This window comes from Heptranchias perlo, unplaced genomic scaffold (genome assembly GCF_035084215.1).
Source record: "Heptranchias perlo isolate sHepPer1 unplaced genomic scaffold, sHepPer1.hap1 HAP1_SCAFFOLD_257, whole genome shotgun sequence".
Taxonomy (NCBI): Eukaryota; Metazoa; Chordata; class Chondrichthyes; order Hexanchiformes; family Hexanchidae; genus Heptranchias; species Heptranchias perlo.
Genome location: NW_027139269.1, coordinates 182544 through 197262, shown reverse-complemented (window position 1 = coordinate 197262; position 14719 = coordinate 182544). Strand labels below are relative to the sequence as shown.

The 14719-nt window shown below is 44.1% G+C and overlaps 1 protein-coding gene across 1 annotated transcript in view; it reads right to left on the bottom strand.

The window, feature by feature from the left end:
* Window positions 1-1002, bottom strand: part of LOC137310521 (tau-tubulin kinase 1-like) — a 34542-nt gene extending 33540 nt beyond the window's left edge. Inside the window, exons 1-2 of the mRNA XM_067978291.1 lie at window positions 987-1002; window positions 129-133 (exon numbers count right to left, since the gene is read on the bottom strand). Coding sequence (XP_067834392.1) covers window positions 129-133; window positions 987-1002 — 21 coding nt within the window. The remainder of the gene's footprint in view (window positions 1-128; window positions 134-986) is intronic.
* Window positions 1003-14719: the final 13717 nt, after the last annotated feature.

The following is a 14719-nucleotide window of genomic DNA, read 5'->3' as shown; positions in this document are numbered from 1 at the left end:
GGGGCGAAGGTTTAACGATGAGAATGAACTACTCCTGTTCCTACGGCCATTGTTTTGTTTGTTGGGGGGGAGGAGGAGGAGGAGGAGGAGGGGGTTTGCGTCCAGTGAAAGAGCTCGCTCTGAGAAACCTGTCCTAAAAAAAAACAAAAAAAAAAAACACGGATCATGTAAAAATGAATTTGTGCCTTTGCTAATCTGTGGGTTTGGCCCCATGTCGATGTCTGCATTATACACAGAGACGAGGGAAGGCTCCCCCCACCACCACCTCCACCCCCTGGGGGCCAGCGGGACAGTGTGACTGGACTCTGAGAGCAGAGTTTCGAGCAGGTCGCCCCAGGCCTGCGCTGCACCCTGTTGCTGTTAAATGTTAAGCCACTGACACTGAGGCTGCGGAGTTCACCGATCAATTCTAAAAGAGTGTTGAGGAAGAGAGAGGAGTGGGAGCTGAGTGGGAGGGCTGGAAGTAATCAAATTAAAAGGAGCAAATTAATGGTTAACGAATGAGACGAGTGACACTAAGAACAGTCAGAGCCAATGTCAGAAGTCTGATCTCAAAAGCTTTAATGATATCTGGGGAAATATACAGCTGATATCCAGATTGTTTACATTACATACAAGGGAAAAAAAGGCACAAATTCAAGTTTACAGTTCCGTTTCAATCCTCTGTCCATTTGTGTAGCAAGCTGCTCCTTTTATAAATTACACTTTACAATTATTTGCCATTATTTACAGCTCGTACAAGTCATTCCATGCAAATTAATCCTCCTGATGGTATGTACAGTACATTATTATCATTATAATACAGGTGGCTCTCTGTAAAGCCAAGGTACAGACAGTGGGGAACCTGAATTGACATGCATGGCTCCCTCACCAATATTCACAGTATTAACAACCCGACTAAAGCAGGATTGCAGAAAGAATATGGCAAAACCAGTGTGCAAAAAAACCCTCAGCCACCTGCCCAACACAAATCTGATTGTACGTACCTCTCTCTGTGCCCATCTCCGGCCTCCCAGCACTGCACACACCCGAGTCTCCCAGTCGATTCAAAAACGTGTGGACATGTCCAGGAACACCCCCGTCTTCCCCCACCCCTGGTTCCAGGATTACTCGAGAACCCCTGGACAGCTGAAGGATCACTCGAGAACCCCCCAAAAAGCTGCAGGATCACTCGAGAAACCCCCCGAAAAAAGCTGCAGGATCAACCGAGAACCCCCCCCAAAAAGCAGAAGGATCACTCGGAGAACCCCCGGACAGCTGAAGGATCACTCGAGAACCCCTCAAAAAGCAGAAGGATCACTCGAGAACCCCCGGACAGCTGAAGGATCACTCGAGAAACCCCTCAAAAAGCAGAAGGATCACTCGAGAACCCCTGGATAGCGGAAGGCTCACTTGAGAACCCTGGACAGTGGAAGGATCACTCGAGAACCCTGGACAGCTGAAAGGATCACTCGAGAACCCTGGACAGCTGAAGGATCACTCGAGAACCCTGGACAGCGGAAGGATCACTCGAGAACCTTGGACAGCTGAAGGATCACTCGAGAACCCCCCAAAAAGCTGCAGGATCACTCGAGAAACCCCCCGAGAAAAGCTGCAGGATCAACCGAGAACCCCCCAAAAAGCAGAAGGATCACTCGAGAACCCCCGGACAGCCGAAGGATCACTCGAGAACCCCTCAAAAAGCAGAAGGATCACTCGAGAACCCCTGGACAGCTGAAGGATCACTCGAGAACCCTGGACAGCTGAAGGATCACTCAAGAACCCTGGACAGCTGAAGGATCACTCGAGAACCCTGGACAGCTGAAGGATCACTCGAGAACCCTGGACAGCTGAAGGATCACTCGAGAACCCTGGACAGCTGAAGGATCACTCGAGAACCCTGGACAGCTGAAGGATCACTCGAGAACCCTGGACAGCGGAAGGATCACTCGAGAACCCTGGACAGCTGAAGGATCACTCGAGAACCCCCCAAAAAGCTGCAGGATCACTCGAGAAACCCCCCGAGAAAAGCTGCAGGATCAACCGAGAACCCCCCAAAAAGCAGAAGGATCACTCGAGAACCCCCGGACAGCCGAAGGATCACTCGAGAACCCCTCAAAAAGCAGAAGGATCACTCGAGAACCCCTGGACAGCTGAAGGATCACTCGAGAACCCTGGACAGCTGAAGGATCACTCAAGAACCCTGGACAGCTGAAGGATCACTCGAGAACCCTGGACAGCTGAAGGATCACTCGAGAACCCTGGACAGCTGAAGGATCACTCGAGAACCCTGGACAGCTGAAGGATCACTCGAGAACCCTGGACAGCTGAAGGATCACTCGAGAACCCCTCAAAAAGCAGAAGGATCACTCGAGAACCCATGGATAGCGGAAGGCTCACTCGAGAACCCTGGACAGTGGAAGGATCACTCGAGAACCCTGGACAGCTGAAGGATCACTCGAGAACCCTGGACAGCGGAAGGATCACTCGAGAACCCTGGACAGCTGAAGGATCACTCGAGAACCCTGGACAGCTGAAGGATCACTCGAGAACCCTGGACAGCGGAAGGATCACTCGAGAACCCTGGACAGCTGAAGGATCACTCGAGAACGCCCCAAAAAGCTGCAGGATCACTCGAGAACCCCCCCAAAAAGCAGAAGGATCACTCGAGAACCCCTCAAAAAGCAGAAGGATCACTCGGGAACCCCTGGATAACAGAAGGATCACTCGAGAACCCCTGGATGGGTGAAAGATTACTCGAGAAGCCCTGCACAGGTGAAGGATTACTCCAAAATCCCGGACTGGTGAAGGATCACTCGAGAACCCCTGGACAGGTGAATGATTACTCGAGAACCCCTGGAAAAGCTGAAGGAGCACGCGAGAATCCATGGACAGCTGAAGGATCACTCGAGAAACCCCCAAAAAGCAGAAGGATCACTCGAGAACCCCCCGAAAAGCAGAAGGATCACTCGAGAACACTAGACAGCTGAAGGATCACTCAAGAACCCCTGGATAGCGGAAGGATTACTTGAGAACCCCTGGGCAGGTGAAAGATCACTCAAGATCTCTTGGACAGCTGAAGGATCACTCAAGAACCCCTGAACAGGTGAAAGATTACTCGAGAAGCCCTCCACAGGTGAGGGATTACTTCAGAATCACGGACAGGTGAAGGATCACTCAAGAACACCTGCATAGGTGAAGGATCACTCGAGAACCGCTGGAAAAGCTGATGGATTACTCAAGAACCCCTGGAAGACTGAAGGATCACTCGAGAACACCTGGACAGGCGAGGGATTATTCGAGAACCCCTGGACAGGTGAGGGATTACTCGAGAAACCCTGGAGAGGTGAGGGATTGCTCAAGAAACGGTGGACAGCTGAAGAATTACTTGAGAGCCCCCGGAAAGTTGCAGGTTCACTCGAGAATCCCCGGAGAGCTGCAGGTTCACTCGAAATTCCTGGACAGCTGAAGGATTACTCGAGAAATCCGAGAGAGGTGAGGCATTACTCGAGGAGCCATGGAGAGGTGAGGCATTACTCGAGGAGCCCTGGAGAGGTGAGGGATGACTCGAGGAGCCCTGGAGAGCTGCAAGTTTACACGAGCACACCCAGACAGCTGCAGGTTTACTTGAGAACCAGCAGACAGCTGAAGGATTCAAGGGGAACCTAAACTTTTCTTAAAAAGACGATTATACTCTGGAAGGGTTTGAAACGTGGAGATGACAGAATGAATGACTTCCCGCACAACCCATTCACCAAACACTGCCATGATAGGCGTGGAACAGGGGCACAGAGCAGGAGTGATGGCTTCAAATCAAGGGAGTTTCTGCACACAACTGTTGACGAGCAGGGCAAACACGACTGCCTTACGCCAGATTTCTACCAAAATGAACAATAGTGAGGGAGTGTGCAGTCCCGACTCGGAGGGAAGAAAGAAAAGCCGCAGGGGCAGGAGTGAAACAAGGCTATTAATCAGTAACAAGCTCAAAAGGACTCTGACCAATCCACCATGGACATCACACACAATACAGAACACACCCAATCCAAGACTGACATCATCATAAACAGGCCTAAAAATGGATAAATCCCCAGGCCCGGACGAAATGTATCCCAGGCTACTGTGTGAGGCAAAGGAGGAGATTGCGGGGGCTCTAACACATATATTCAGAACCTCTCTGGCCACAGGGGATGTGCCAGAGGACTGGAGAACCGCTAATGTAGTACCATTATTCAAGAAGGGGAGTAGGGAAAAACCGGGGAACTACAGGCCAGTGAGCCGAACATCAGTGGTAGGAAAACGATAGGAAAAAATTCTGAAGGACAAAATTAGTCTCCACTTGGAGAAGCAAGGATTAATCAGGGATAGTCAACATGGCTTTGTCAAGGGAAGATCATGTCTGACTAATTTGATTGAATTTTTTGAGGGGGTGACTGGGCGTGTGGATGAGGGTAACACAGTGGATGTGGTATACATGGATTTCAGTAAGGCCTTCGATAAAGTCCCCCACAGGAGACTGGTCAAGAAGGTACGAGCCCATGGAATCCAGGGTGCCTTGGCACTTTGGATACAAAACTGGCTGAGTGGCAGAAGGCAGAGGGTGATGGTCGAAGGTTGTTTTTGTGACTGGAAGCCTGTGGCCAGTGGGGTACCACAGGGATCGGTGCTGGGTCCCTTGCTGTTTGTGGTCCACATCAACGACTTGGATATGAATGTAAAAGGTATGATCAATAAGTTCGCTGATGATACAAAAATTGGTAGGGTGGTAAATAGTGAGGAGGATAGCCTCAGTCTGCAGGACGATATAGATGGGTTGGTCAGATGGGCGGAACAGTGGCAAATGGAATTTAACCCGGAAAAATGCGAGGTGATGCACTTTGGAGGGACTAACAAGGCAAGGGAATACACAATGAATGGGAGGACCCTAGGCAAGACAGAGGGTCAGAGGGATCTTGGTGTGCAAGTTCACAGATCCCTGAAGGCGGCGGAACAGGTAGATAAGGTGGTAAAGAAGGCATATGGGATACTTGCCTTTATTAGCCGAGGCATAGAATATAAGAGCAAGGAGGTTATGATGGAGCTGTATAAAACACTGGTTAGGCCACAGCTGGAGTACTGTGTGCAGTTCTGGTCGCCACACGACAGGAAGGATGTGATCGCTTTGGAGAGGGTGCAGAGGAGATTCACCAGGATGTTACCAGGGCTGGAGCGCTTCAGCTATGAAGAGAGACTGGGAAGATTGGGTTTGTTTTCCTTGGAGCAGAGGAGGCTGAGGGGGGACATGATTGAGGTGTACAAAATTATGAGGGACATAGATAGGATGGATACTCCGGAGCTTTTTCCCTTCGTTGAGGGTTCTATAACAAGGGGACAAAGATTCAAGGTAAAAGGCGGGAGGTTCAGAGGGGATTTGAGAAAGAACTTTTTCACCCAGAGGGTGGTTGGAGTCTGGAACTCACTGCCTGAGAGGGTTGTGGAGGCAGGAACCCTCACAACATTCAAGAAGCGTTTGGATGAGCACTTGAAATGCCATAGCATACAAGGCTACGGACCAAATGCTGGAATATGGGATTAGAGGAAACAGGGCTGATGGCCGGCGCGGACACGATGGGCCGAAGGGCCTAGATCCGTGCTGTATAACTCTATGACTCAATGACTAACACACCCAATCCAATACTGACATCATCACACACAATACAGAACACACCCAATCCAATACTGACATCATCACACACAATACAGAACACACCCAATCCAATACTGACATCATCACACACAATACAGAACACACCCAATCCAATACTGACATCATCACACACAATACAGAACACACCCAATCCAATACTGACATCATCATACACAATACAGAACACACCCAATCCAATACTGACATCACACACAATACAGAACACACCCAATCCAATACTGACATCATCACACACAATACAGAACACACCCAATCCAATACTGACATCATCACACACAATACAGAACACACCCAATCCAATACTGACATCACACACAATACAGAACACACCCAATCCAATACTGACATCATCACACACAATACAGAACACACCCAATCCAATACTGACATCAACACACAATACAGAACACACCCAATCCAATACTGACATCATCATACACAATACAGAACACACCCAATCCAATACTGACATCATCACACACAATACAGAACACACCCAATCCAATACTGACATCATCACACAAAATACAGAACACACCCAATCCAATACTGACATCATCACACACAATACAGAACACACCCAATCCAATACTGACATCATCATACACAATACAGAACACACCCAATCCGAGACTGACATCATCCTACACAATACAGAACACACCCAATCCAATACTGACATCACACACAATACAGAACACACCCAATCTAATACTGACATCATCACACACAATACAGAACACACCCAATCCAATACTGACATCATCATACACAATACAGAACACACCCAATCCAATACTGACATCATCACACAATACAGAACACTCCCAATCCAATACTGACATCATCACACACAATACAGAACACACCCAATCCAATACTGACATCATCATACACAATACAGAACACACCCAATCCAATACTGACATCATCACACACAATACAGAACACACCCAATCCAATACTGACATCATCACACACAATACAGAACACACCCAATCCAATACTGACATCATCACACACAATACAGAACACACCCAATCCAATACTGACATCATCATACACAATACAGAACACTCCCAATCCAATACTGACATCACACACAATACAGAACACACCCAATCCAATACTGACATCACACACACAATACAGAACACTCCCAATCCAATACTGACATCATCACACACAATACAGAACACACCCAATCCAATACTGACATCATCACACACAATACAGAACACACCCAATCCAATACTGACATCACACACAATACAGAACACACCCAATCCAATACTGACATCATCACACACAATACAGAACACACCCAATCCAATACTGACATCATCACACACAATACAGAACACACCCAATCCAACACTGACATCATCACACACAAGACAGAACACACCCAATCCAATACTGACATCATCAGACACAATACAGAACACACCCAATCCAATACTGACATCATCACACACAATACAGAACACACCCAATCCAATACTGACATCATCACACACAATACAGAACACACCCAATCCAATACTAACATCACACACACAATGCAGAACACACCCAATCCAATACTGACATCATCACACACAATACAGAACACACCCAATCCAATACTAACATCACACACACAATGCAGAACACACCCAATCCAATACTGACATCATCACACAACACAGAACACACCCAATCCAATACTGACATCATCACACACAATACAGAACACACCCAATCCAATACTGACATCACACACACAATACAGAACACACCCAATCCAATACTGACATCATACACAATGCAGAACACACCCAATCCAATACTGACATCATCACACACAATACAGAACACACCCAATCCAATACTGACATCATCACACACAATACAGAACACACCCAATCCAATACTGACATCATCACACACAATACAGAACACACCCAATCCAATACTGACATCATCACACACAATACAGAACACACCCAATCCAATACTGACATCATACACAATACAGAACACACCCAATCCAATACTGACATCATCATACACAACACAGAACACACCCAATCCAATACTGACATCACACACAACACAGAACACACCCAATCCAATACTGACATCATCATACACAACACAGAACACTCCCAATCCAATACTGACATCATCATACACAATACAGAACACACCCAATCCAATACTGACATCATCACACACAATACAGAACACACCCAATCCAATACTGACATCATCACACACAATACAGAACACACCCAATCCAATACTGACATCATCATACACAATACAGAACACTCCCAATCCAATACTGACATCATCATACACAATACAGAACACACCCAATCCAATACTGACATCATCATACACAATACAGAACACACCCAATCCAATACTGACATCATCACACACAATACAGAACACTCCCAATCCAATACTGACATCATCACACACAATACAGAACACACCCAATCCAATACTGACATCATCACACACAATACAGAACACACCCAATCCAATACTGACATCATACACAATACAGAACACACCCAATCCAATACTGACATCATCAGACACAATACAGAACACACCCAATCCAATACTGACATCATCACACACAATACAGAACACACCCAATCCAATACTGACATCATCTCACACAATACAGAACACACCCAATCCAACACTGACATCATCTCACACAATACAGAACACACCCAATCCAATACTGACATCATCACACACAATACAGAACACACCCAATCCAATACTGACATCATCTCACACAATACAGAACACACCCAATCCAACACTGACATCATCTCACACAATACAGAACACACCCAATCCAACACTGACATCATCTCACACAATACAGAACACACCCAATCCAATACTGACATCATACACAATACAGAACACACCCAATCCAATACTGACATCATCACACACAATACAGAACACACCCAATCCAATACTGACATCATCACACACAATACAGAACACACCCAATCCAATACTGACATCATCACACACAATACAGAACACACCCAATCCAATACTGACATCATCTCACACAATACAGAACACACCCAATCCAATACTGACATCATCACACACAATACAGAACACACCCAATCCAATACTGACATCACACACAATACAGAACACACCCAATCCAATACTGACATCACACACACAATACAGAACACACCCAATCCAATACTGACATCATCACACACAACACAGAACACACCCAATCCAACACTGACATCATCACACACAATACAGAACACACCCAATCCAATACTGACATCATCACACACAATACAGAACACACCCAATCCAATACTGACATCACACAATACAGAACACACCCAATCCAATACTGACATCATCACACACAATACAGAACACACCCAATCCAATACTGACATCATCACACACAATACAGAACACTCCCAATCCAATACTGACATCATCACACAATACAGAACACACCCAATCCAATACTGACATCATCATACACAATACAGAACACACCCAATCCAATACTGACATCATCACACACAATACAGAACACACCCAATCCAATACTGACATCATCACACACAATACAGAACACACCCAATCCAATACTGACATCATCATACACAATACAGAACACTCCCAATCCAATACTGACATCATCACACACAATACAGAACACACCCAATCCAATACTGACATCACACAATACAGAACACACCCAATCCAATACTGACATCATCACACACAATACAGAACACACCCAATCCAATACTGACATCATCACACACAATACAGAACACTCCCAATCCAATACTGACATCATCACACACAATACAGAACACTCCCAATCCAATACTGACATCATCACACAATACAGAACACACCCAATCCAATACTGACATCATCATACACAATACAGAACACACCCAATCCAATACTGACATCATCACACACAATACAGAACACACCCAATCCAATACTGACATCATCACACACAATACAGAACACACCCAATCCAATACTGACATCATACACAATACAGAACACACCCAATCCAATACTGACATCATCAGACACAATACAGAACACACCCAATCCAATACTGACATCATCACACAATACAGAACACACCCAATCCAATACTGACATCATCACACAATACAGAACACACCCAATCCAATACTGACATCATCACACACAATACAGAACACACCCAATCCAATACTGACATCATCACACACAATACAGAACACTCCCAATCCAATACTGACATCATCACACACAATACAGAACACACCCAATCCAATACTGACATCATCACACAATACAGAACACACCCAATCCAATACTGACATCATCACACACAATACAGAACACACCCAATCCAATACTGACATCATCACACAATACAGAACACACCCAATCCAATACTGACATCATCACACACAATACAGAACAAACCCAATCCAATACTGACATCATCATACACAATACAGAACACACCCAATCCAATACTGACATCATCACACAATACAGAACACACCCAATCCAATACTGACATCACACAAAACAGAACACACCCAATCCAATACTGACATCATCATACACAATACAGAACACACCCAATCCAATACTGACATCATCACACACAATACAGAACACACCCAATCCAATACTGACATCATCACACACAATACAGAACACACCCAATCCAATACTGACATCATCACACACAATACAGAACACACCCAATCCAATACTGACATCATCACACACAATACAGAACACACCCAATCCAATACTGACATCATCACACAATACAGAACACACCCAATCCAATACTGACATCATCACACACAATACAGAACACACCCAATCCAATACTGACATCATCACACACAATACAGAACACACCCAATCCAATACTGACATCATCACACAATACAGAACACACCCAATCCAATACTGACATCATCACACACAATACAGAACACACCCAATCCAATACTGACATCATCACACACAACACAGAACACACCCAATCCAATACTGACATCATCATACACAACACAGAACACACCCAATCCAAGACTGACATCATCTCACACAAGACAGAACACACCCAATCCAATACTGACATCATACACAATACAGAACACACCCAATCCAATACTGACATCATCAGACACAATACAGAACACACCCAATCCAATACTGACATCATCAGACACAATACAGAACACACCCAATCCAATACTGGCATCATCATACACAATACAGAACACACCCAATCCAATACTGACATCATCACACACAATACAGAACACACCCAATCCAATACTGACATCATCATACACAATACAGAACACACCCAATCCAATACTGACATCATCACACACAATACAGAACACACCCAATCCAATACTGACATCATCAGACACAATACAGAACACACCCAATCCAATACTGACATCATCATACACAATACAGAACACACCCAATCCAATACTGACATCATCACACACAATACAGAACACACCCAATCCAATACTGACATCATCATACACAACACAGAACACACCCAATCAAATACTGACATCATCACACACAATACAGAACACACCCAATCCAATACTGACATCATCACACACAATACAGAACACACCCAATCCAATACTGACATCATCAGACACAATACAGAACACACCCAATCCAATACTGACATCACACACAATACAGAACACACCCAATCCAATACTGACATCATCATACACAATACAGAACACACCCAATCCAATACTGACATCATCACACACAATACAGAACACACCCAATCCAATACTGACATCATCATACACAACACAGAACACACCCAATCCAATACTGACATCATCACACACAATACAGAACACACCCAATCCAATACTGACATCATCAGACACAATACAGAACACACCCAATCCAATACTGACATCACACACAATACAGAACACACCCAATCCAATACTGACATCATCATACACAATACAGAACACACCCAATCCAATACTGACATCATCACACACAATACAGAACACACCCAATCCAATACTGACATCATCACACACAATACAGAACACACTCAATCCAATACTGACATCATCACACAATACAGAACACACCCAATCCAATAGTGACATCATCACACAATACAGAACACACCCAATCCAATACTGACATCATCACACACAATACAGAACACACCCAATCCAATACTGACATCATCACACACAATACAGAACACACCCAATCCAATGCTGACATCATCACACACAATACAGAACACACCCAATCCAATACTGACATCATCACACACAATACAGAACACACCCAATCCAATACTGACATCATCAGACACAATACAGAACACACCCAATCCAATACTGACATCATCACACACAATACATAACACACCCAATCCAATACTGACATCATCATACACAATACAGAACACACCCAATCCAATACTGACATCATCACACACAATACAGAACACACCCAATCCAATACTGACATCATCACACACAATACAGAACACACCCAATCCAATACTGACATCATCACACACAATACAGAACACTCCCAATCCAATACTGACATCACACACAATACAGAACACACCCAATCCAATACTGACATCATCACACACAATACAGAACACTCCCAATCCAATACTGACATCATCATACACAATACAGAACACACCCAATCCAATACTGACATCATCACACACAATACAGAACACACCCAATCCAATACTGACATCATCACACACAATACAGAACACACCCAATCCAATACTGACATCATCACACACAATACAGAACACACCCAATCCAATACTGACATCATCACACACAATACAGAACACACCCAATCCAATACTGACATCATCACACACAATACAGAACACACACAATCCAATACTGACATCATCACACACAATACAGAACACACCCAATCCAATACTGACATCATCACACACAATACAGAACACACCCAATCCAATACTGACATCATCATACACAATACAGAACACACCCAATCCAATACTGACATCACACACAATACAGAACACACCCAATCCAATACTGACATCATCACACACAATACAGAACACTCCCAATCCAATACTGACATCACACACAATACAGAACACACCCAATCCAATACTGACATCATCACACACAATACAGAACACACCCAATCCAATACTGACATCACACACAATACAGAACACACCCAATCCAATACTGACATCATCAGACACAATACAGAACACACCCAATCCAATACTGACATCATCACACACAATACAGAACACTCCCAATCCAATACTGACATCATCAAACACAATACAGAACACACCCAATCCAATACTGACATCATCACACACAATACAGAACACACCCAATCCAATACTGACATCATACACACAATACAGAACACACCCAATCCAATACTGACATCATACACACAATACAGAACACACCCAATCCAATACTGACATCATCAGACACAATACAGAACACACCCAATCCAATACTGACATCATCAGACACAATACAGAACACACCCAATCCAATACTGACATCATCATACACAATACAGAACACACCCAATCCAATACTGACATCATCATACACAATACAGAACACACCCAATCCAATACTGACATCATCACACACAATACAGAACACACCCAATCCAATACTGACATCATCAGACACAATACAGAACACACCCAATCCAATACTGACATCATCACACACAATACAGAACACACCCAATCCAATACTGACATCATCACACACAATACAGAACACACCCAATCCAATACTGACATCATCACACACAATGCAGAACACTCCCAATCCAATACTGACATCATCACACACAATACAGAACACACCCAATCCATTACTGACATCATCACACAATACAGAACACACCCAATCCAATACTGACATCATCACACACAATACAGAACACACCCAATCCAATACTGACATCATCACACACAATACAGAACACACCCAATCCATTACTGACATCATCACACACAATACAGAACACACCCAATCCAATACTGACATCATCATACACAATACAGAACACACCCAATCCAATACTGACATCATCACACACAATACAGAACACACACAATCCAATACTGACATCATCACACACAATACAGAACACACCCAATCCAATACTGACATCACACACACAATACAGAACACACCCAATCCAATACTGACATCATCACACAACACAGAACACACCCAATCCAATACTGACATCATCACACACAATACAGAACACACCCAATCCAATACTGACATCATCACACACAATACAGAACACACCCAATCCAATACTGACATCATCACACACAATACAGAACACACCCAATCCAATACTGACATCATCACACACACAATACAGAACACACCCAATCCAATACTGACATCATCACACACAATACAGAACACACCCAATCCAATACTGACATCATCACACACAATACAGAACACACCCAATCCAATACTGACATCACACACACAATACAGAACACACCCAATCCAATACTGACATCATCACACACAATACAGAACACACACAATCCAATACTGACATCATCACACAATACAGAACACACCCAATCCAATACTGACATCATCATACACAATACAGAACACACCCAATCCAATACTGACATCATCACACACAATACAGAACACTCCCAATCCAATACTGACATCATCACACACAATACAGAACACACCCAATCCAATACTGACATCATCACACACAATACAGAACACACCCAATCCAATACTGACATCACACACACAATACAGAACACACCCAATCCAATACTGACATCATCACACACAATACAGAACACACCCAATCCAATACTGACATCATCACACACAATACAGA